Source organism: Corvus hawaiiensis, chromosome 30, assembly GCF_020740725.1.
Source record: "Corvus hawaiiensis isolate bCorHaw1 chromosome 30, bCorHaw1.pri.cur, whole genome shotgun sequence".
In the NCBI taxonomy this organism is placed as follows: Eukaryota; Metazoa; Chordata; class Aves; order Passeriformes; family Corvidae; genus Corvus; species Corvus hawaiiensis.
In genome coordinates, this window is record NC_063242.1 from 17230413 (window position 1) to 17253835 (window position 23423).

The 23423-nt window shown below is 38.8% G+C and overlaps 1 protein-coding gene across 1 annotated transcript in view; it reads right to left on the minus strand.

The window, feature by feature from the left end:
• SMCHD1 (structural maintenance of chromosomes flexible hinge domain containing 1) overlaps nucleotides 1–23104 on the minus strand; it is a 69640-nt gene extending 46536 nt beyond the window's left edge. Inside the window, exons 1-10 of the mRNA XM_048289460.1 lie at nucleotides 22666–23104; nucleotides 11679–11754; nucleotides 11076–11237; nucleotides 8263–8345; nucleotides 8035–8165; nucleotides 6371–6485; nucleotides 6099–6218; nucleotides 3040–3206; nucleotides 771–864; nucleotides 307–517 (exon numbers count right to left, since the gene is read on the minus strand). Coding sequence (XP_048145417.1) covers nucleotides 307–517; nucleotides 771–864; nucleotides 3040–3206; nucleotides 6099–6218; nucleotides 6371–6485; nucleotides 8035–8165; nucleotides 8263–8345; nucleotides 11076–11237; nucleotides 11679–11754; nucleotides 22666–22845 — 1339 coding nt within the window. The 5' untranslated portion in view covers nucleotides 22846–23104. The remainder of the gene's footprint in view (nucleotides 1–306; nucleotides 518–770; nucleotides 865–3039; nucleotides 3207–6098; nucleotides 6219–6370; nucleotides 6486–8034; nucleotides 8166–8262; nucleotides 8346–11075; nucleotides 11238–11678; nucleotides 11755–22665) is intronic.
• Nucleotides 23105–23423: the final 319 nt, after the last annotated feature.

Below are 23423 nucleotides of genomic sequence, written 5' to 3' on the forward strand. Positions count from 1 at the left end.
AGATGCAGTCAGGAAAGTGCAAAGTTTCAGTTGGACTACATTCGGAAAGGTTTTATAGTTTGAAATCAGATGGTGTTACGTCAAAGATCAGGTTTACAGGAATGAGTTACCACAACAGACAATTTATTCACAAGATCTGTTCATCTAAAAAAAATGCATCCAAAAGAATTTCTGTTCCAGCGCAACCTAAATCAGGTAACAATTTGCACTTCAACTTAAATTGTTCTAGTTTTTATTTCATTAAAACATTTAGAGTAGTAGCACTCTATATGACAGAACTGACAAGCAGCAAAACACTTCACTTACTTGATGGAAAACATGGATCATCAGGGTATGTTTCTTTATCATACAGGAAGGGATGGTATCGGATGATACCTTCAACTATACCTTCTTCTTCAACATGTGCCTTAAACTCAAAACTATCTGCTGCAGTATTTATATACAATGTCTGCATGTCATCTTTGATCTCCCTCAGATTGACAATCTTTGGTACTTTTCCTTTTTCAAACATTGAAATCTGGAAAAAAAGGAAAACAAGTTGATTTTCCTTAGAGCAAAAGACTTACAGTAATAAGCATTTTGACAATTAACTGTTAGCAAATGGATTAGTTCCTACATTGTAATGCTAAATAAAATGACTTCAAAAAATTAAACAACATAACATCTTGGAATGCTGTATTTTAAAATGCATGATTACAGAGAAACAAGCACAACATGAAGTAAGTTGCCATCAAAGAGGACTTTTGACTAACATGTATAAAATCTTTTACCTGAATGTCGATGTTGTTGAAAGGGCTTATGTCTTTTGTTACAGCATTAGCTTCATTTCCTTTCGGTCCATGGATATAATAGTGATAAATATGTCTGAAATACATTTCAGAAAAAAACACAAACCAGCAAGTGAAATTAAAAAATTGCACATTATAATTTTTTTGAAAATCAAAATAAGCTCGTATTTTTATTAAAACATAACTGGTTTGTTGCACTGTTATAAATCAACTCCTTGACAACATATATCTGGTAAAGAAGATTCACTAAAGGGAGTGACTGCTTTTCATTCCTCTCATCTCTGTCATGCACAATCACATTAGGACCAATTTTTGGGTAAAATAATTGCAACAAATTTTAAAAAAAATGCAGAAGTGCAAAAAAATAGAACTGTTACATGGCTACAGATCCTTTACATCACAGGGTAAACTAATAAAACTACTGTAAATTGTTCTGCACTCTGGAGATCAGAAAGAACTAGAGCCACAAATCTTTCCACACTGTTTCTGATACCAGTTTTGTATCAATCATCTCCCAGTAATAGAAACATGTAACAAACAATGATTATCTTTAAGTTATTTATAAAAATTTGAATATAGGTAGGACTCACGAATGTGATCCATATATTAGAAATAATTTTTCTGTTGTAAACATTGTTTTCTAATGGGCGTTTTTCCTCATTTAAGAAACTTCAAAAAATCCACACGTCAGATAGATTAATTAATTTCATAGACATACGCAATTTGAGAAAACTGAGGAACTTAACTCTATTTACTTTAACTTTTCAGCAAGCTAGCTAGTTCTTCCAACTTCAAAGACTGAATCCTTAAGCCTTTGGGGGATCATGTGGACAAAAATGAGATTATACGAGTCAATGGGACTGAATGCATGACAAAAGTTAAATGCACCTGCAAGTTTATAATTGCTTTGCTTCTGACATCCACTGCACTAAATGTTCCCCAAAGAGAAATCTTGGTTTCCAGAAAACAGCTCCTCATAGTCTCATTGCTCAGGACTTTATGGTATGTCCAAATTGCTTAGTATTTCGTCTGCATTTCTTCAAAAGGTAGTCTCATGGCCTTAAGACATAGTTATTTTAGAGGTTCATCTCCACTTCAAAGCACCCAAAATAATGAGGGCTGTGCTGCAGCCTATTAAAGCAGAATGAAACTGGTATCATGCATGTGTGGCAAAATGCATGGCAGAAGGGAATGGGGAGGTGTTCAAGGGGTAAAGGGCCATTACAGCTGAAATAGTGATGCAGGACTGTGTAGCACTGGAAGGCTAAATCTGATTGGTTTTAGTGTTAACAGCTACAGGGCATATATTTGAGTAATTGCACCTGGGTTCCATCTCAAACAGAGGCAGCTCTTTCACTTCAAGAGATGGCTGGAAAGAACTAACACACACTTAAGTGTGAGTGTTCACTTGACGAGCACCTGGAAGCTAATGAGGGACCTAAGTTATTCTCTGCATGTAGATGTACCCTACATTTTCATGAGGTTAAAAATAGTTTCAGCAACAAGTTTTTATGTGCAACACTGAATGATATTTCACATAATAAGACATTATTTGATTCTTATATTAATCCTCTTTTTAAGTATATCTATTATCAGATTATAGGTATCACAAAAACAAAATCATAGTTTGAAAACAAAGCTCTATAGTTCGCCAGATTTCAAAATTGGTCTGTGACTTTGTATTTCAGTTTACATTCACAGATGGATCCATCATCTTAACAGGTAAGCCCAAAAACTATTCACAGGTATCTCCAGGCTCTGCAGGCCCACTGATGACATTACTGTAGTACAGAGTGGACAGTATCATATATCCTTCTCCCTCTTAAACTGGGATGAAGCAGCAGTACTTTTTGTTGTTGTTGTTTAAAAAAGCCAACCAACGAAAAGATCCCCTAAGACTGCAAATACAAAGCTAGGTACCAATTAGAGCACAGCCCTGAGCAAAGTAACTGATGCAGTTATTAGTAATTAGATTAACAAATTATTACATTAGTAATACAACTTTAAGTTGAATAGGCTACTAAAAATTATAGTGGGTAATTATGTATCAATCATCAAGTCACATCTTTGGCTGGGGGGGCCCACTCAGTTGTGTTAGTTTCTGTAAAATTGGTTAGGTAAGAATACTAATTGTAGCATCAACAGCCTTAACAGGAATAAGGCCAATGTCAAAGAACAAAAAGAAAGCAGTTCATAATTATCTGACTTTGTTAGTATCCCACTTTTTAAATCTTTTAAATCACCAACTTACGCCAGCTGCCTTGTCCAAAGATGAAAGTAGTTTTTCAAGTACTGCATGTGATCTGGTTGTACACCTGTAATGACAACTGCTGTGAAACTCTCTTTATCCCTTTCTTCTGATATTAGATTATGAAGAAATCTTTCATCATCACTTGTGATGTGAGTAGAGTCAGATGGCTACAAAAAGAGTAAAATAATAAGAGCAGGGATGTAAATTGAATTTCTGAACTCCCATCAACTTGAAAGGGATAAAAAACATAACAGAAAAGTAATACAGAACACATGATGCTAAGTACCACAAAGGATTAAAGCTTAAAATAAAAGTTTCAAATTAAAGTCAACAAGCTGAGAACGTGACATCACTGATCCAGTTTATTTTCAACTCGCATCACAGCACTCAAAGTGTGCAGTCTAGAAATGCATTTAATCATGTTTAATATAGCACTATGCGATATCCATGTTCTCACCCATCAAGTGGAAGCATTAAGTATGCAAGACATTAAGTCCTCTTTAAGAAAACAAAGCCAAAAAAAATTATTTGCTTTTAAATGGTTAGGCTGCTTTCTATATCAGAAACTCAACTGGAAGAAACACTTTTGCTATTAAAACAAAAACAACAAAAAGGTGAATCTTCAATTCCAGATGAAATGTCAAGTAGTCTAACAGAAAGAGAGATTCCTGATTCCAGAAACTACTGATTATCTCTTCCTGGATGGATGCACTTTGCTCTTATGACAGGTTTCTAAACTGCAGAGAGACAGTGGTTGATGTCATGCTTCACGCTGGACCAGTGAATCCCTTACATTTGGTACATCCAGGAAGAAAGATCTTTTTAAAACAAAGGTTAAGATCCTTATAGTGAATGCAAACAACTGCTACAACTGAGAAGATATGTTGTAGTAAATGCAGCTGCACGCCTTATTTTGTAGGAAAGCAGACAAGCCCCACATCACTAAAGAACGAAAGGAGACGTGTCCTACCTAGCCATATTTAGGTGAAATAGTTAATCAAGGGTGTTCTACTAAGACTTATTTTCCCCAGGGAATCAAAGAGCTCTCCTTAACCAAGAGGATAATTTAAGCAGTTTTGAGACCTTCCATCAAAAAAAGACTACATCTCTTTTCTGCCCACAGTGTAGTCTCTTTTAAACCTAACAGGCTTGCCTGATTTCATGCAAACAAAGGACTATGCTAGTGATGGGATCAGTGATAATAAAGAAAAGCCAGAGCTGCTTGGTCATCATCTCCATGTGATTTGACAAACTTAGAAACTGCACACTGATGCTGAACAAGCACTACTCTGTACAGTTCACAGAGTGAAAGCATCTCCAAAATGTCATTCCCAAATTCTCTGGTTGCCTTCCCATGACAGATGACAAACTACCAATGGCACCTTCCCCTACGTTCCTAGCATCCAACTCAACTAGAAAATTATTATTTACTTGTTTGCAATATTCAATGGTCCAGAGAAGTGACTGCAGTGGAGACAGGTGCCTGTTATTCATCAAGGAAAGACCACCAGTAGGTATGCCATCAATGCCACTTCTCTTCAGTGTTATGGCCTTGTTCTGGAGTCCCTTTTGTTAACTACATCTTGATTTCTTTGCAAAAGTAACTTCCTTCACCAACTAAATGGCTCAAAGGCTCAATTATTCTTCTCACGCTAGTAATCTATTACAATTTCTATTTCTGCCACAGTATTCTCTTGCTCACATATGTGCAGTGCAGATCATTTTTCAAGTCATTAAAGAGACAAATTCACACATTTTATTTCGCATCAATATAACGAACTGGCCTAGGTATTTCAATGATTTTCAAAAAAATTCCTGAACCCAAGTTATTTATCCATTATCTTCACACTTCACTTCTATTACTTGAGTTTTTCACATAATCTCTTCCCTCTTGGATAGTTACAAGTTACTTTTTAACTCTAATAGAGCTTTACTTGCATTTTTAAAACAGTGTCAGCTTAACTTTAATTTTATATTATTACCACAACTTTTCAAACAGTTGACTGCAACACCTTCTTGAATTCTTTGGTGGTATCTACGCACCTCATTCAGCTACTTTCCTCCAACTTGTGCCTGTTTGCTTACCTTCTACTTTGTATCACCCACCCTTCTCTCTTTAATATCAAACAGGGAGGGAAAGCATTTGTACCCTTTACAATAAAGCAGATTTTGTCCGCTTTTATTTTCACTTTCTATTTTTGTGAGTCTACCTTCTTAATGATATTGCACAGAGAACAAAAACAAAACTCTGACAATTCACTTTTTGTTACAAGTCACTGACCCAAGACTGGCATTATAAAAACCTTATTTACCTCCTGTTCCTTTCTCACCCACACAAAACACCAAGAACACCGATATAAACCCCACTAGATATGGGTTCCGGATCTGACTACCTTATCATACACAGCACCCATTTTTCCTCCCATCTGCACCCTTAGATACATCTTTGCCTTTTCCTCCTTGCTCAAAAATGTCCAAAGATCAGTTCTTTTCAGTCTTCCTCTTTATCTTACAGCTTTTAACTTAAGCTCTTTTTCTTCATGAAAAGCATCAGGACTGCTGAGTTTAGTTTTCAGCTAAATAGTTCATCTATTTTACAAAATTATGAGTATTTGTAAAACCACTGGGTTTTGTTGAGTTGCCTGGACTTTTCTCTCATATGCAGGTTAGTTTCACATATTCCTAAATAAATACAATTTGGTTCCCTAATTTATTACTTATTGCTTTAGAGAAAATTCTTTTTTCTTTGTTTCATACACAACAAAAAAATTTGCTGTGCTTAGAAAAGTATTTTAAAATATTTTTCTTAACCTGACAAGTAAAACTGTAAAGTATTTCTGTCATTTAACCTTAACTGAAAAGAGGAAAAAGCATCACATAAAGTGTTATGATACAGTGTCTTTAAGCTTTTGGTTATGTCCTTTCACACTCCATGGTGCAAATCATTCAATAAGATGAAGATATCCCCAGGTAAGTATTACAAGAATATTACACAGTTAAATCACACTAACCTGGAAAAGGCTTTCAATTAAAAATATGAGAATCTTAAGGCTATTTACCTTTCTGTTTTGAATGAATCCAGTATATATTGCTTCTTTGTTTTTCTCCTTCTTTTCAAAATCCTCTTTAGAAAGGACAAGTTCATGAACATCCTGAGATGCTGCAGGTTTGCTTATCATCTGATGTTATTAAAGAAACAGCATTTAAAATCAAAATAAGATTTAAAATTAACACCATAAAATATTTCGATAGTGTGATTAAAAATTAGGAAATAACAATCTGATTGTGTGCAAATGTTCTAAAACAAAATTAAAGTCTGACATTGACTTACTCTGGCAGACTGTCCAACGAAGAACACTGCTTGTTTGCCTCCAACTCCGAAATACGAGATATCACTATTTAAACTACGAGGCACTGGCAAAGGGCGTACATATCCTGAATGATCACTGAGAATAAAAGGGTCTTTAATAAATTTTTTCAAGACAAAAGTAATTAAAAAAACCCAAAGATACTTCTGATCTAAAGCTTCTATTAAATTCTTTCTCCTGGAATTTTGTTAAAAAATCCTTCACTTTATACCTTTTAAAATTGCAACATCAAAAGGTATGTGCCTGAAATTCTTGATGTACTCTTTTTAAAAGGATGATGATAGAGTAAGTATTTTCCTAAGTCATCTTATAAAATATTTCTGCCCCTTCTCACAAACCAAATATTATTCAAATGAAAATGGCTTACAAAGCAAGCCTGATCTTTCTGACAGCACCCTTTCATAAAAACACTTCTAAGTAGAAGTGGGAAATAATGCCAACCAACTAATAAATGTAGACTTGGAGAGATGACGTACGCTACCGGTAGTGAAATTCCATGTCTTTTAAGTCAGCTTGAACAGTCTTACCTAGTTTAAGACAAACATTTATTTTTCAATCATAGCAATCCCAAATGAAAATAAGGTGTAGATTGTATCCTGCTATAATTTACACCTATGCTCCCATTAAGTGGTAGTAAGCCACAATTTAAACCTGCAGTTTAAGAATACTCTGCATTTCCATTACTAAACTTGCCTACAGCAATTTCAAAAAGCAGTCAATTTCTTTACAAATGACCCAGAATCACTTTTTATGCACTTATCTCCAGATGTTTAAAAGACATTGACTTTCTATTTGGAGATGTTTTCAATGCAAAAGAACTTCCCCCAGTTATATTATACCTTCCCACTGTCCCATTACTTTTTACACTACCTGCTCATACGACAAATTAGTTATGACTGAGGCTGTAATTCTCATCTTCACATTTACAATCCCAGGCTTAAGGTACTTAAAATGTAACTGAAGCTCAAAAACTGTACATAACTAATTCTGTGGAATTTTATACACTAGGATTAAACCTGGCTGTGTAGGTGGAAGATCTCTTGAGAACGGATTCAAAACCATAAAATTAATTCATGTAAGTAGCAAAACCCACTACAAACCCTCTACTTTCTCTTCTTTAAAACAAAAGAACTTATTTTGCCTAGCCTGCAACAAAAAATATACATCTTCAGGTATACTTTATAATACATTATACAGAATTAAGATTTAAATTAAAAGAAAACTTGAATTAAAACCATGTTTCTGTTTATCTGTTATTCCAATAGCATAACAGATACTGACTGCATCATTTAATGCACTACTGCAAGGCTTTCAGGTAACAGACGAACACAGTACAAAACTCCTCTGCAAGACATAGCATGCCCCTAACTGTATATAGGCAAGCAAAAGACAGTTTAGAAAAGGTCCCAAGAACAAAAAAGTATTCAGTGTGTCATAATAATAGAAGGGCAGTTTTGTGTTATGAAGCTTCTCTATCTCCTACCTAGAAAAAGTATGGGTCTATTTAATTAATCATAAAATGACAGGGTTTAGCCAAGTGTTGGTATACAGCTACGTCTTAAAAGCGTATTTTGTGGACCTTCGCAGAGCTTGCTAACTGTTGTAGAAATATTTAGAACTTGCTAACCTTTCAAAGTCACCTTGTCTTGTAAACTTTGACAATCTATAAACAGCCCAGTTGTTAAGCTGTTTAGAAGTCATTCCACTTCCATTATCGATCACAGCAACAGCTGGTTTTCCTTGGGAATCATCAAATAACTGGGGAAACACAAACAAACAAATCAACAAGGAGCAACAGGAAAAAAAAAGGACAATGCAAACTACATCTGAAAAAATTAAAGTTTCTCCATCTTACCAATTTTATCTGTATACTCCGAATACCAGTATTTCGGGATGTAGCTGACAGAGAATTGTCAATCAACTCAGCAAGGGCAAATGCTAAAGAAATAGAAGAAAAATAACCCTATTAGCGCTCAGAAAACAGACACTGACAGTAGTTTCTTCCGAGCAATTAGGATAACACATTATCTGAACAGAAGCAAGACCTAATACCTGTCAGAACAATCAAAATCACATAACATCTTGTTTAAAAAAGAAAAAAGCTTTTGTACATGTACGTTGTGATTTGTTTCATCATTGAATCTCACATCTCTCCTAACGGTAAGAACACAATTATTGGAAAGAACAATGATGAACTAACAGTTTCCTTACCAAAACAGATTTGTCCTTTCCATGATTAGGAATGAACTTTTATGATTCATATGAGAGTCCAAAGTACGTAAAAAACGGACTTTGACTTGTTAAAATATTGAGGGAAGAATGTATTAACTGAAGAAACCTGAACTGAAATTTTGTAAAACATCTAAAACTAGAATGTTAATTGCTTACAAAAACCACAAAGAAAATGGTAGAAATTGTTGAAGGATTTCAGTGAATGGTAAATACAACCAAAGTTCTGTCAGATCCACGGCAATACACAGCAGAAATAGTCAGGCAAACTGTTTGCACAAATTTGTTGTTTCTAACCATTAATGCTTGGAGCTCTTACCTAATTAAAGTAAAACTACCTAAGTTTACTGGAAAATTGCATTTAATTTAGACAACAGAATCAATCTGAAAAAAAATACATCAAGTTCAGATTGAATTAATCTGCCTGATCAGCCTCAGAGAACAGACATTTCCGTTCAGTCTCTCTAAAAAGAAACCTTATTTCCTGCAGTTTGCAGAGTTCTTCAGAATGCTATAGCGCAAAGTACGCTGGCCATGCACTTCAGACATGTAAAAGAGAATCCTTGAGTACTAGCGTAACACAGCAACACTGAAGCATTTGGCGTTTTCCCTCAAGTTGTTATCTAAGTATAAAAACAGTTCTGCACTTTTTTACAGCTTTCCTCATTGCAAACAAGAGTAGTTGAGCATCACTTGTGTGATCCATACTTATTATTCCATACCAAAGAACAATGGTCCTTCATCAACATTTGGAAATTGTTAGGTATTGCCCTTAGAGATGTTGTAAATAAGAAGCATCAGCTGCATTACACTTAAATAGGCTCAAAACTGCAATTTGCTGCCAGTGAAAACTTAGGCAAAAAACTGTTTAGTACTTCAGTCTTCTCCATGCTGGCTGCCACTGGACCCCCTCACCCTACATTTAATTTTTTTAGGGTGCAACTTCTTTTGTCATCCTTTTCTAATGTATCTGTAGAAACCCTTATTATTCATCTTCACATCCCTGGCCAAATTTAGCTCTAGCTGTGCCTTAGCGTTCCTGATCTCGTCCCTACCTTCCCAGGCAGCATCCCTATATTATTCTTAGTATTCATGCCCCTGCTTCCACCACCTATGCAATTCCCTCTTGTGTTTTAGTTTGACCAGAGGGTCTTTACTCAGCCATGCTATTCTCCTGCCTTCCACACCCAGTCTTTCATTAACTGCAAGCATTCTTCTACTCTTTTATCTCTAAGGGTGTTTCCCACACTGTCCCATCCACCATGTCCTTAAACAACTGAAAAGTCGATTTCCTAAGGTTTTGTCCTTACAATACTTTATACCTTGCCTATTTAATCGAATTCACCACGGCATGGCCACTACAGACCAAGCCCACCTTGGCCTTTCCAGTAAGCTCATCTGTGTTGGGGAGCAACAAGTCTACTAATAGCTGCTGGCAGGAAGAAAGCACAGATCTCCAGAGAATGCTTTGTGTGGCCTTACACAACAATTCCTGTGCACAGGGATAGATGTACCATTGACTCAACTATTAGTGCACTTAGAGCACAGTATCCCAAACCCGCACCAAAACAGTGCCTTTGCTGGGCCAGGGAACAAATGATGTGCACAAGAAGGAAAGGGGAAAGGCTGGTCCTTAAAAATACATCTGCTATTTCTGGATATTTTTTATATTGTGATGTGCACAAGAAGGAAAGGGGAAAGGCTGGTCCTTAAAAATACATCTGCTATTTCTGGATATTTTTTATATTGTTTTAAAACAATGGGAATGGTATCATGCTTGAGTCTTGATTTTCTTTTTTTCATTCTTTTTCTGTGCAATTTTGAACCTGCTGTACCCAAGGAGAACATACGTAGAAAGTAATCACAGCCACAGACAGAATTTTCAGAGAAGCCATAAACAGAAATTAATTTATTCAATAAAACAATACAAAATGCTGGTTACATATTTCATACATCACTTAGATAAAAACTAATTAAAGCAGCATCTTTTTAAAGAAGTACTTGCTCTTGTTGGTAAGTTAAACCTTGTAGAACCCCAGATGGGAGGGCACACAAAATTCTATAGTAGCTCATACAAAAACTGTTCATGAAATCCAAAAACAAAGTCTACTGGTTTAATACAGAAGACAAAAACCTAGTAACACACATCCTGATCTGTCTGAATGACATGCACAAGATTATTCAGGCCAAAGTTATTTTACTTCTAAAATATTCAAACTTCTTGAAGAAGTATTGGAGGGGGTGCCTCTATAAATCTGGATTCTTAGGTAGCTACTTTTAATAATTTTTAGAAGAAAAATTTGTATGAAGAACATAGTTAATTTTTCTTTTACAGCTAAGACTATTTTTTAGCAGCTATAACTTTAAATTGAATTGCTCATACTCACATTATATTCATACAAATATCATTTACACAAGATTACTTCTGCAGGTACTTACGCAAAGGATTTTGGCCCTCGCTGGCATAGTACTCGTACATGCCACTTTTGACAAGCGTATCGTAGTGAGGAAGAAAGTCAATTCGTTCCTTGGTTGCCAAAAGCAACATCTGATCAACTGACTGCAGCAGATACAAAGTAACTCCATCTCGAACAAGGTCGCCTGCAGTGAAGATGAAACGCGAAGTACATTGGAGAGCACTGCCGTCAGGCAGCTTCTGCTCTCAAAACAAGCACAAGTATAGCGTCAGGTAATCCCTATATTTTCTTAGGCATTGCCTGCTCAGCATTTAACAACATTTAAATTAGTATCTTTTCACATTTCCAAGCTTAATAATGCAAGTTTTCTCAGGTGACAGCTATGTACATACCATTTTTTCCTATCATTTACAGAATTTGTGATGGAAGATACTTAGTATAATTGCCATCAAACTTGTCAAAAACATGTTTGTGAAAATAATTTTTTAACAGTTCTGGGCAAACTATTACAGGATGTGTACTTTCAGTTAATTATTGCATGTCACAGAGCACAAACAATTATCATGTGACCTTTATGATCAATACAAGAAACAGCTATAAATATTTTGCCATCTAAGATACTTACTGAAGTTATCTTCTGTAATTTCCTTCCTATTTGTCGTGGTGATAACAAACTTTTCATCAGAAGCTATGCCAAATGCCTACAAAAATTGAAGGTTATTTAGTTATGGTAACTAAGTAGTTCAAAAACTATTCAGATACATTAAAACAACAACAAAAAAAAGGCATGGTCTATTTACTTTGCCACAAGCTATTGATGAGTAATCAGACATTATCTCTTGGAACACAGTTGAACTTAAGATCACTTGTTTTCTCAATTTAGCCAAATCTGTCCATACTAGGGTGGTTTGGTTTTTTACCTGCATAAAATATGCTCTAGCAAATTTTAAGGAGGAGGAACTGTCTTACAGATAATCACCTTGAGGGCAGACAAACGAGACTGAACAGTTCTACTTCTGACTACAAAACTACAACAGCAATAGTTATGATCTAGAGGGTGTCCCATATTTAACTGCACTCTTGAGACATCAAACCAACCTAGTATTTCTTAATGTTGGATATTAAAGTCTTTGTTCTTCAATTATATCAAACATCTAAAAAAATAATAAAGATTTCTTTTGGAATAATTCTTCACTGTTAAAACACTGAAGTTTATTCTTTTGAACCCAAACAACCTTTGCTACTTTGATGCCTTCTTTTGAATGTGTTTGCTGTAGCTTTGGACTTTTTATCCTGCTTTCTATACGCATTTAAATACCTCTGCTTTTGCCCTCATTTTTGCACTGTGACATCCAACACTAATTTATTTCCCAAAATAATAAAATAAATATCTATATTTTCTCCTGCCTTTCCAGGACTTTGAAACTCAAGTAAAAGTCCACTCTGGTCTCATCAAACTCCATCAACTCACTCAGTCTTGCAGTGACAACTCAGACAGGTGCTTTATGCACTTTTAGCCAGATTCTCCCCTGAAGGAAGCTCTAGCATTCTCTGCAGCAGCTTGCCCTCACAGTTTCCCACATCTCTCTTTTCCACCCCTATTACTCAGACTCATGAAAATATTTTTAAAACACTGCTTATGGTTTCATTAGAAGCCTACTTTCCATATTTCCGTTACTTTCTCCCTGTGATTACATTAAAGTTACAGTTATCATCCATCAGCAAAATTAGAACAATTGTTGAATTTCTCATAGCACTTGGTGCAAGTGAAACGAAAGGAGATGACACAGAGACTGATAATCAGACTTAAGAACCTCGAGTAATACTTTTTAACTCTTCTACATTCAGATCACTTCAATTTTACTTCTCATATTACACAAATATTCACATAGAAAATCTGTGCAGGAAAAAATAGAAAATCGCTCAGAGCAAGAAAAGAAAGAAAGCTAACATTCTACTGTGCCATTCGAGGTCAGTGGTTAATACAGAGTAACTGTAGAGTTTTACATTTGAAAGCACGGATAAGCATCTTTCCCTCCAGCTATAATCACAGCTCCTCTGTTTTCTCAATTTCCCAAAGGCTCTTCTGCTCTCAGAACCTTATGAAGAGTGCAGTATTTACTTTAAGGCAGCAAGAAGTTAGGATCAGCTAGTGCATGTACAAGACAGCACCCTGCTACTGAAGCAGGGGCAGCCTCCTCCTTCTGGTCCTCTCCCCCATTCCACGGGTGAGCCTCAACTAAAACAACTCCAACAGCCTGGCAGGCTATGCTTTAATTTCCTGGGTGAACCCAGCATTTGTGTATCCGCCGGCAGCAGGTCCTTTCCACTTCATAAGTTACTAGGCAAGTACACGGACCAAGTTTGGCAGTCCAAACTACAGATAACTTTTTTCTTGGCCAGGCCATAGTTTAAGAGGCCATATCCTTTGTAAACTTTGGCCAGCTTTGGGGATTTCTCAGTTTCAGTGCTTCACTTCTATAAAAGACCTACTTGTTTTACTTCCTCACTCCCTCTGTCCTACGTTCTTGGTTATCCTAGTTCCCGTCCCTTCCCACTATTCCAGGTAGCAGTGATGGGGCTGCACAGCTATCCCAGTATGTGGATGTGATCTCCAGAAAGAGAAGCTGCTGGTCATTCCTGAATTAAAGTGAATCTACTGGGCAATTTACTTGCACAGTTGGTGATTTTCATTCAGTTCTGATAGAAAATGTTTGGTCAAATGTTTTGTTTCTCAGGAAGATTTGTGCATGTAAGAGATATGGTATCTTCTATTGATAAGAAGTTCAGGTTTCACTGCCATGTCTTTTTCAGCCCAGCACTGTGCCCTTTCCCAAGTAAGTACTGAAGACGCACACAGCTCAATTTGATAAGATTCATGAGACAACCCAGCAGCACATTCATACGATAAATCTGAGAGTTATTATATGATAATCCAGACACACAACCATGATCCAGCTTGTCACGTCATCAAAATCTTCAAGAGTACAATACAATCACTTTGCGTGCTGAGTGTATGCTACCAGGCTTTGATGCCAGAGAGCTGTAGGGGTGACCAGTGTGAGAAAAGGCAATCAACTGCCCTGAGACAGCCATAGCCAGTTCCAGATGGCTCTCAAACCCACGGAAACAACTCACTCCTCACCAAAATTTCAACCAGAAGGGCACATGGCTTCTGCTCAAACTTATTAGGGAAGAAATAGAAGAGACAAATGAGAAACAATGGAGAAGATGCATTAGAGGAGACACTGATGTTCTCCACACCAGAGCAGGGATGGTCCCAAAGGTGCTGAGGCCCATGCAGGACCCATGTCAGGGCACAGAATTTCCCCTCTCTGTCCTCCTACTCCTATGGAGCTGTGACCTATGGCCAATTCATCATAGCAGAAAAAACCCAGTAAGAGCAGCAGAATAAAGCCCTGTACATGCATGCCCTGATGTCTCACACCACCTATTGTCTAACCAAAGCAATTGTGATCGACCACGCAATGTGCATTGGGAGAACAATGATAGACTAGACTAAGAATGGGGAAAGAAAGGCGTATGACAGAAGATGAGTTTGGAAAAGGGGAAAGAAAGGCATTTCTCTAAATGATTAATTTCCCCCCAATCAATCATCAGAAGTTTGTGTTAACTGTGTTAAAATTAAGAAAAAAAAAATCCCGAAGTTGAGCCTGTTTTGCACACAGCAGGATATCAGTCCTTAAACCCATGGAATGATACAGAAGCAAAAAGCTGTCTGTACAAACAAGAGAAATGCCCTCTTTATAAAACTGGAGGATCAGTCTGGAGCACCACCTATGCTTCATGATAAATAAAGTTAATAGCTCTCAATTTGTTGGTAGATGTTTATGACATGAGATGAATATAACGCTAAAGGAGTTCGAGACAATGTCACATGCCCAAGAAGCTTTCAGCAGAGCATTTCACAGTTATGATACATGAAAGTGTGAATCAACTGTGATACCTTTAACCTTTAAATCTCAATCAAGAAGCAAGGTTCAGTTTATATACTAGCTCCAGTCACAGGTTTTCTTTATAGACGAAAAACCCCACAAACCTCAAAACAAAACACAACCCCACAAATCACAGATAACTCCTCAGCAGTTTACACTCCTTCAAATACGCCTCTGTTTCTCTTCTCTTTCACATATCAGCACAAAAGCTCAAAAGTTTTACTACTACTTGATCTGCACATGCACAGCGAGGCTTACCTGGCTACTGAGCCAACTAAAACACTCAGCATGAAGTCAACATTGATTTTGCCTCTGGATTTACTACCTGCCTTAGAAAAAGTGTTCAACAAACAAATATTTAACTTTTTACGTGTATCACCACAGCTTGCAGTCACATGAATAGGCTTGAGGTGGTAAGTGAAGGAGAAATACCTTACTGTAAGCACAAAGTCACTGGCCTGCTTCCTCTGGTCCTTCAGCCTATTACCATAAAAGAAGAATTTCTGGTGCTGACTTTTAAAACTGAAGGAATGGAACACTCTCCAATGTGACAAAGGTAGAACAGTGAAACCGAAACTACAATATCTTTAGAAAAGACATTTAACCCCTTGGAAACCAAACCTTTCCAACACAAACAGTTCCCTACAATACGCAACTTCTGGACCCTTAAAATCCCGTCTCCTCCTACCGTAACCAATCCAAGTAGGCAGCGCGTGAGAATGATGAGAATACACAGACTCAGAGCTTAGTGATGCAGCCAAAGGATAACAGAGACATAACATCCACAGAGCCACCTTCCACAGCCCAGAAGTATTTTTCTGGCTACTAGAACTGTATTGCCAATGCAAACCTCTTAAAGGGGACCTAAACTGTATCAGTTAAATGTAAAGACACCTGGCAATGTAATTTTCAATTTTACTTAGCTACCCAACATGGCAAAAAGCAATACAGTTTTTTTAGTATTTCAAATTGATCCAGCAGCTCCATTGCAGAAACTTGTTCAGGAAGCTGAAAAAATGAAGCTAAGAGCCACATCCAAACACTGAGAAGCCTGTACCCTTCTGTAATTTTGCATGTGATTAATTCAATATCCCATGCTATTTGCCAATTTACCATCTGAAAGACATACATTTATCAGTTAGCTATCCCACTTAACGAAGAATTATCAGTCCAAATTGAGAGAAATTTCTTACATCAACAAATTAATGAAGTGATAGCACACATTTAAGGGAAACAATTTTATTCTCAAATGACAGATTTTCAAGCTAAGAACTGTCTTTTGTATCATGTCTCTCAATTATTCATATGACTACATAATATTACAGTAATTACTAGAAGTAGCAGATACAAAAAGATTAAGTAGAAACCTTGCTGGAAGGAAATGAGAACAACTGTATGTGACTCGTAAGAATGCTAATCAAATAAACTCTTCCAATCCACAGTTAGGTCAGCTCTCAACATGATGACAACTTGCTGAGGATCTGTTAGTGAGAATCTGGGATTAAGCACTCATAGTAGCAGGGTAAGTATGATAACAATCATCTCTAATCATAATCCCAATGAGCTTCCCTAATGTCAGAACACAAACTCTTATGTAACATCTTTGGACACCAACAGAAAGAAGAATCCAAAAGTCTCTATAAAAGTAGCTGCCATTAAAAAAAAAAAAAAAAGCTAGAAATTATTTCTAAGCATTTCTTAGAATTTAAAGCAAAAATCTGTATATTACAGAAATACAGGGATACACAGGAGCCCGTACCTTCGGGTCAAATAGTTTTTAGAGACTATCTACAGACAAAAACTAGCATTGAATGCTAATGTTCTAAAACATTTTCCAACCATCCTTTATTGACAGCACCATCTCCACCTAAAGAACAAACTACAGAGGGTAACGTTTGCAGAACCTGAAGGTCCTTGTCCTTTGTCCTCCTTAAAAGTTTCACTACTTCCAGAAGTTCAGTTGATACACTTCAAAATATTTACAAAAAGTAATGAATAAAAGATGTTAAGCAGCGAACTGAGAGTTCAACAGAACACTCAGAACATTGCTATGTATCACAAGACCCAGTAAGAGAATACATTTTTGAGGTTTCTTAAAGTTTTATCATAATTTTGATGGAAAAATGGAGAGAAAGAGAGGCAAGCTGTATGACACAAGATCTCTACAGAACTCACAAGCGTATTTGTCCAGAATGATGCGTTAACTCAGACATCTTTGCAAGATTTGCAACTTTTCCCAAGCGGAAAGAAGCTTGGAACCCCAGAATTTCTACGAAGAGCACGCTGTCATGACTCGACTTAGTCAGTAGTAACTCACAGTAGCTTCTGCAAGGCCTTCACAAACCACTGTGTCTAAAATCACAATCACAAATATTCAGTGCAGTTACCAGCCAAAATTTTAACATTAACTTTGTGCCAGCTTCTCGCATCAAAATACTTTGTATGATACCACTTGCTAAAGGAACAAGAATTCAGAAACCTCTCTTCAAAAACAAAAAATACTTGGTCACATCTAAAAACTGCACTGGATAACTTATCCTAAAGATTGCAGATACTCTGCATCTGACTGTGTTGCCAACACTTGAATTTGACCAGGAACCTACAAGCCACTCAGCTTTCCAAATCAATTGACACACCACAAGGCTGTACCCAAGTGCACAAAGATAAGCAAACTGCATCCTTCTTCCCACCAAAATATCAGTAACAAAGATACTATACACAAGATTTTCAGTGAAGTCTGAAATACAGTGTGATACTTTTGGAAAAAACTTACTTATTGCCGTATCTTATACAGATCTTACAGTACTTCCAACAGCATATTTAAAAATCAAGGAAAAAACCTGCTTTGCATATGCATAGCATATTTCAAATATATCTATGTTTAGTTTCTGGTTATACAAAATGCTAAAACTGTGTAAACAAACATAGGACTTGAAATACAAAAATATAATTATTACAAGACGGACTGATTTAATCATTAATGGAAGTATCTCTATTGAGCATTTATCAGAATAATGTTTTGGTGATCCAAACTTGCCAAAGTTGCTAATATTTTTGCTTTGATTGCAAATAATTTGATTATACTTTAATTATTAGGCATTGGCAAGCAAATATTCACAAAAAAAATCCACTTATTTCTTGTCTTGATTTTCTATTACACTTATGCTTATTTTCCATACACCATCTTAATGAATATCCTTTTTTGCCTCTTGGCTCATTGAGACACTGGAATTTATATGACTGGTAAAATAATCTATTTAAATAGTAAATAGGTTACGATACAATGGGAACCTCAACAAAAGCATATGGCAAAAGATTAAAAGCAAAACATTTTGGTTTGTTGTGATATTTGTTTTTTCAATATTTACTTAGATATTTGCTTTTTATACAGATTACAGATCTATATTTTTTTTAAACAAGGAGATCACAACAACGAGAAGTTTCAGAAGAACTAAGGAAGCATTTACCAACGAGTTTGGTTCCTATATTAGCAGTAACACTATCTTAGTACCATTAACTCTCTTCAGATTGGTAGTTCACCTCAAAGCCTCTCAAAAATCCCTTCACACACTGGCAAAACTTCTTTACAGTTTCCAGCACAGACACCCTTCCACCCTAAAAGGAGTGTGACCTCTCTAAGTGCCTGAAGGATTTCTGCCATCTCAGCAACGAACTGAAGCTTTTCAGCTTTACTGTGTACCTGGATAACATGAGCAAGGAATCTCAGATTAGGTGTCAACAGTTTAGCTCCATTCTGCTTATTGCGAGTAAGTATTTTTGAATACTACTCTAAAGATCAGGACAAGCAGTGGGGCATAGACCTAACAGAAGACAACAAGAAGGTGCACAAGAAACAGTACTGGCAAGAAGAAGCAAAATCCAGTATTTAACCTACTCATTCACCTCAAAACTTCATGGTTCTGTAGACTGAAATTATATGACTACTCCACATAAGCTCAACAGTGGACAAACAGAATCCTCAAGCCAGCACTATTCTTAAATCCTAAAGCAGAAACCTCTTAATTATCACTACAAGGATGAAGAATGAAGACTATATATGCTCCACCCTCTTATAAGATTTTTTTCCTAAATCTTCCCTCCTGCAACACTGAGAATGAAAGACTAATTTATCAGTATATAAAGCCACTTCCAACTACACAGACATGTATTAACTGCTTAGGTGACAGTAAAAAAATATTTGCTTCAAAAAAACCCCCAAAATTTCAAAAATTAGTAAAGAATAGTTTAGTAATAATAGAGGAATATTTTATATGACACCAGACAGAGAGGACATGCATCAGCTCCTAAATCAACCTCTGAAGCAGCTGAATCAGTTATTTTGAAAATACCTTCTCTCTGCATTATGAAAAAAACCCCTACGTCTCAGAAGTAGTAGCCTAAGACCATGCCTTCAGATATTCAAGTATTTTCAACTCAGGAACATCACACACTGCAATCAGGTTTAATTTCATAATTTTTTGCAGGATTTGACTCGTACACATCCAGTTCTATCCAAAAGAACTCTCTTGTGCCATAGGAAAATGTTCACAACATAAATAGTTCCAACAGCTTAATATTTCTGGCGTCCTTGTCAGCCATGACCATGCTCACCTGCCCAGGCTGGCAGACTGGAAAACGTGGGAGCACCTTTGCTGCTACAGTAACATCCTTCAGTTGCATGACAAATTGCCAATGAAAGTCCATTGAAAGCTGAGCCATCAGACAGGAGACCGGTGGAAACAACACTACTGCATACACGGTATTTGCCCAATCGAGCAGTCTGACAGCATCTAACAGCTTTAATCGTCGAAAAGTGAATACAACGTTCCACTTCACCTTAGTCTGAACCAACTCAAAATCTGCGTAACAAAAGAACTGTTCTTCCTGAGTTTTCATCAGTTCCCTGCAGCGTTTTCAGCACCACGAAGCTAGGAAAGTCTGTCCCAAGCCACTGAACCCATTCATCACTTTTTCCTGAAAGTAGTTAGTTGCAACTTTCAAAATGCCAGAAATTGGGAATTTTGGAGTACAACACTCAGGGAAGCACAATTTACAAAGCTCTTGGGGCACTGAGAAGCCAGAATGTTCTTCCAGAAGTCCAACTAGAATTTGTACACTGTTGGTGTGGGAGACATGAGATATCAAACATCCCAACCCTCTGCATGTCCAGTTTTCACTGTACCGGCATTTACTGGTCGTGTCAATCCACCCACCTCAGCATCCTTTCATAGTCAGATGTCCCACATGTCAGATGATGAAAGCCCCAAAGCGCAAAGAGTCATCACACTGAAACTAGTAGTGACAGAGGCACCTCTGACTGCACTCACAGTCAGTCAACACATTATTGGAGAAGGTCTTTCTCTAAGGGAATGATCAGCTGAGGTTCTTGCTGCCTAAGTTTGTAAGAGCACAGACCCTATTATCCTTAACACCCGAAACAGCCACCAGAACTGGTGATAAGGCTTGTGATATTAAACATATTAAAAAAAACACATTTGAAAATTTTACTTTCACAGGCACCATATTCAAACAAAGCAAGGTCTGCTTTGCAGCACCAGGCTTCTCAAACGCTCTGCTGCCCATGCAAGAGGTCTGCCTAAAAGCATTAAAGTAGTGACTTCAAAATTTCATCTCAGGTTAAGAAACCCCCGAAGCTGTTTGTACAGGAGATGTGTCACCGCTGGTGGTGATGGCTTATTTCTTTATAAAATTGCAAATATGCCAAAACTTCTATGAACTACTGAACACCACGAGGATGCATGGAAACATTAAGTCACTGGAGTGTGCAGTATATATTAAAAAAAAAACATGAAAAGACAAGACTCTGTTCTAGAACAAACTGTAAATTAGTGTTAAACTCAGCCCATCAATTAATTACAAAATCTAAAAGAAAAGAGGGGTGGGTTCATCATCCACATATTTGCCTTGACTATTGAAAATATGAGATATTCTTGCAATTCATCTGCTAGGTACAGTTGGGACAGGATCCATTAAGAAAACTCTTGAGGAAAATTATGTAATACTCCTAATTACTCACAGGAAATAAAAACCCATGGAAGGTCATGAACCCACCCCACTGTCTAGCTTCTCCAGATGTTACACTGCATAAAGTGTACTCATGTCTTTACTGCATTCGTTTTCTTGTTCCTTTCAGTCTTTAGGGGCACTGATCAGACCAAGGGCTGTGCTAACACTCCATAACCACTTTACTTCTGAGTACAGAATCACTGAATCAAAAAGCTGGAAAAGACCTCCAAATCCAACCTCGACTGAGTAACACCAGACTCTCTAAACCATATCACAAAGTGCCACCACTACTCCTTTTTTGGACACTTCTAGGGAAGGTGACTCTGCCTTAAGATTCAGTGCCTCTACCGGATCACGGATATGCTATTTTGCACACTGAAATAGAACTGTACAAGGAGGAGGCAATTGCAGGTGACAGCTATTCCTGCTGATATTGGTAACTCAAAGCTTCCATCACAGTAGGAAGCCATTACATTAAACACTGTCCAGACACAGAACAATTTATATTATATTTATTTAATGTTTAATTTTTTCTCAATAAATATTTTATCAATATCATATATATATTTATTATTACATATAATTATATTAATTACATATTTCATCATGATATAGTTATATTACATATAAATATGATAGATTATGTAGTATTTATATTGTTTATAAGTAATCGATAAATTTTATAAAATTTAGAAATAATTCTATTTATGCAAATGTAAAATAGGTATTTATCATATCCCATCTATATGTAAAATATAGAATTTGCATGCTAGAATACTAAGTGAAAATGATACTGGATAAAGAAACTAAAATTAATTTTTTTATCAGACTAAATTAGTACAAAATCTAGAGCTGATTTTCCTGCGCGTTTCACATGGTAAAACATGCAGGCAGTTAACAGGTTTATGGCATTTGTCACTCCCTCGGAAAACGAAACCATGACGGAAATGGGCGATGCCCACTGGTGGCACCAGCAAACTACAGCAAACAGCCCGTACGCAGAAAACAATCTCCACCTCCCCGAGCTGTGAAGACGAAGCAAGTTTCGTTTCGCGTCACGACAGGGAAAAAGAATCGAAAGGACATGAACACGGCAAAGGCGCCGCCAGACGCGGTATTTAAATGGCAGCCACCGCCGAGGACGGGAAGCGCGGTACCGGCGCGTATCATCAACACCTTGGATAGCAGAAACAGAGCCACAGAGCCACTTAGGTTGGAAGAGACCTCTGAGCCGCCCGAGCCCCCGCTGTGACCGAATACCAACCACGGGCTCAACCACAAACACCCTCCGGAGCGCGGCACCACGCCCGCCGCCGCCGCTCCCCGCGCGGGGGCGCTCGGGGCCGCCCGCTACCTTCCCGCCCGCCGCCAGGGGCTGCTCCCACCGCGCCGCCCGCCGCCGCCCCGCACCGGCCTCTGGTGTGCAGGAGAAAGGCGACGCCGACGGGGCGACCGCGGTCTCTCCTCCGTGGCCGCCCACCTGTCCCGGCAACAAAGTCCGACCCCCGAGCACGCTGTTACACCCCTGCCCCGCCCCGACCGCCCCCCAGCCCCAGCGCCGCGGGGACGCTCCCTCACACATGGAGCGGGGGCACCGCCGCGCCCGACGCCGCCCACCCTGCCGCGTACCTGGCAGACGGCGCTGCGGAAAGCGCGGTAGTTGTCCTTGCCGTAGCGGAGCACTTTCTCGTCCGGGTCCGCCTGCTCCCGGCGCCGATCGAAGAGGAACACGGTGCGGTCCCCGTTGCCGCGAGGGGTCAGCAGCGCCGGCCTGCGAGGTGCGCGGCCGCCTCCCGCCGCTGCTGCCATGTTGGGGAGCTGAAGAGACGGAAACCGTCCCGCAGCGATGGCGGCAGCGACAGCTCCTACTGCCGGGACTGCCAGCGCCCCCGCCCGGCAAAATACGTCCCGGCCGGGGAAGGAGGAGGCGGAGCCAGGGCGGAAGCCGGGGAACGACACGCCGTGGAGGCCCGGAAGAGGAGGGGGGAGGAAAGGAGGGGAATGGTGGCGACTGCTCTGTTGGCTGTGGGGGGCGATGCGGGGTGGCGCCGGGCAGATGGGCGGCAAGGGCCTGCAGGCGAAAGCGCCGTTTCGGCCCTGCGACCTCGGAAGGAGCTGGCGCCCTCCGCCTCGAGCCACTTCCGCCGCCGGGTGGGGCCGGAGCGGGATCGGGAGCGGGATCGGGATCGTCGCCACGGGAGGCGCAGGCGGGCTGGGCGGTGGGAGCGCGTGCTGCGCCCGCGGCCGCCGCCCGCCGGCTCTCGCGCGCGGTGCGGGCGGCGGCGCGGGAAGCGCGGCGCGAGCGGGGCCGCGGGCGCCCTCCAGGCACCGGCGGGCGCGTCCGCGCCACAGGCCGGGCAGCGGCCAGGGAGGGAGCAGAGGTGTGA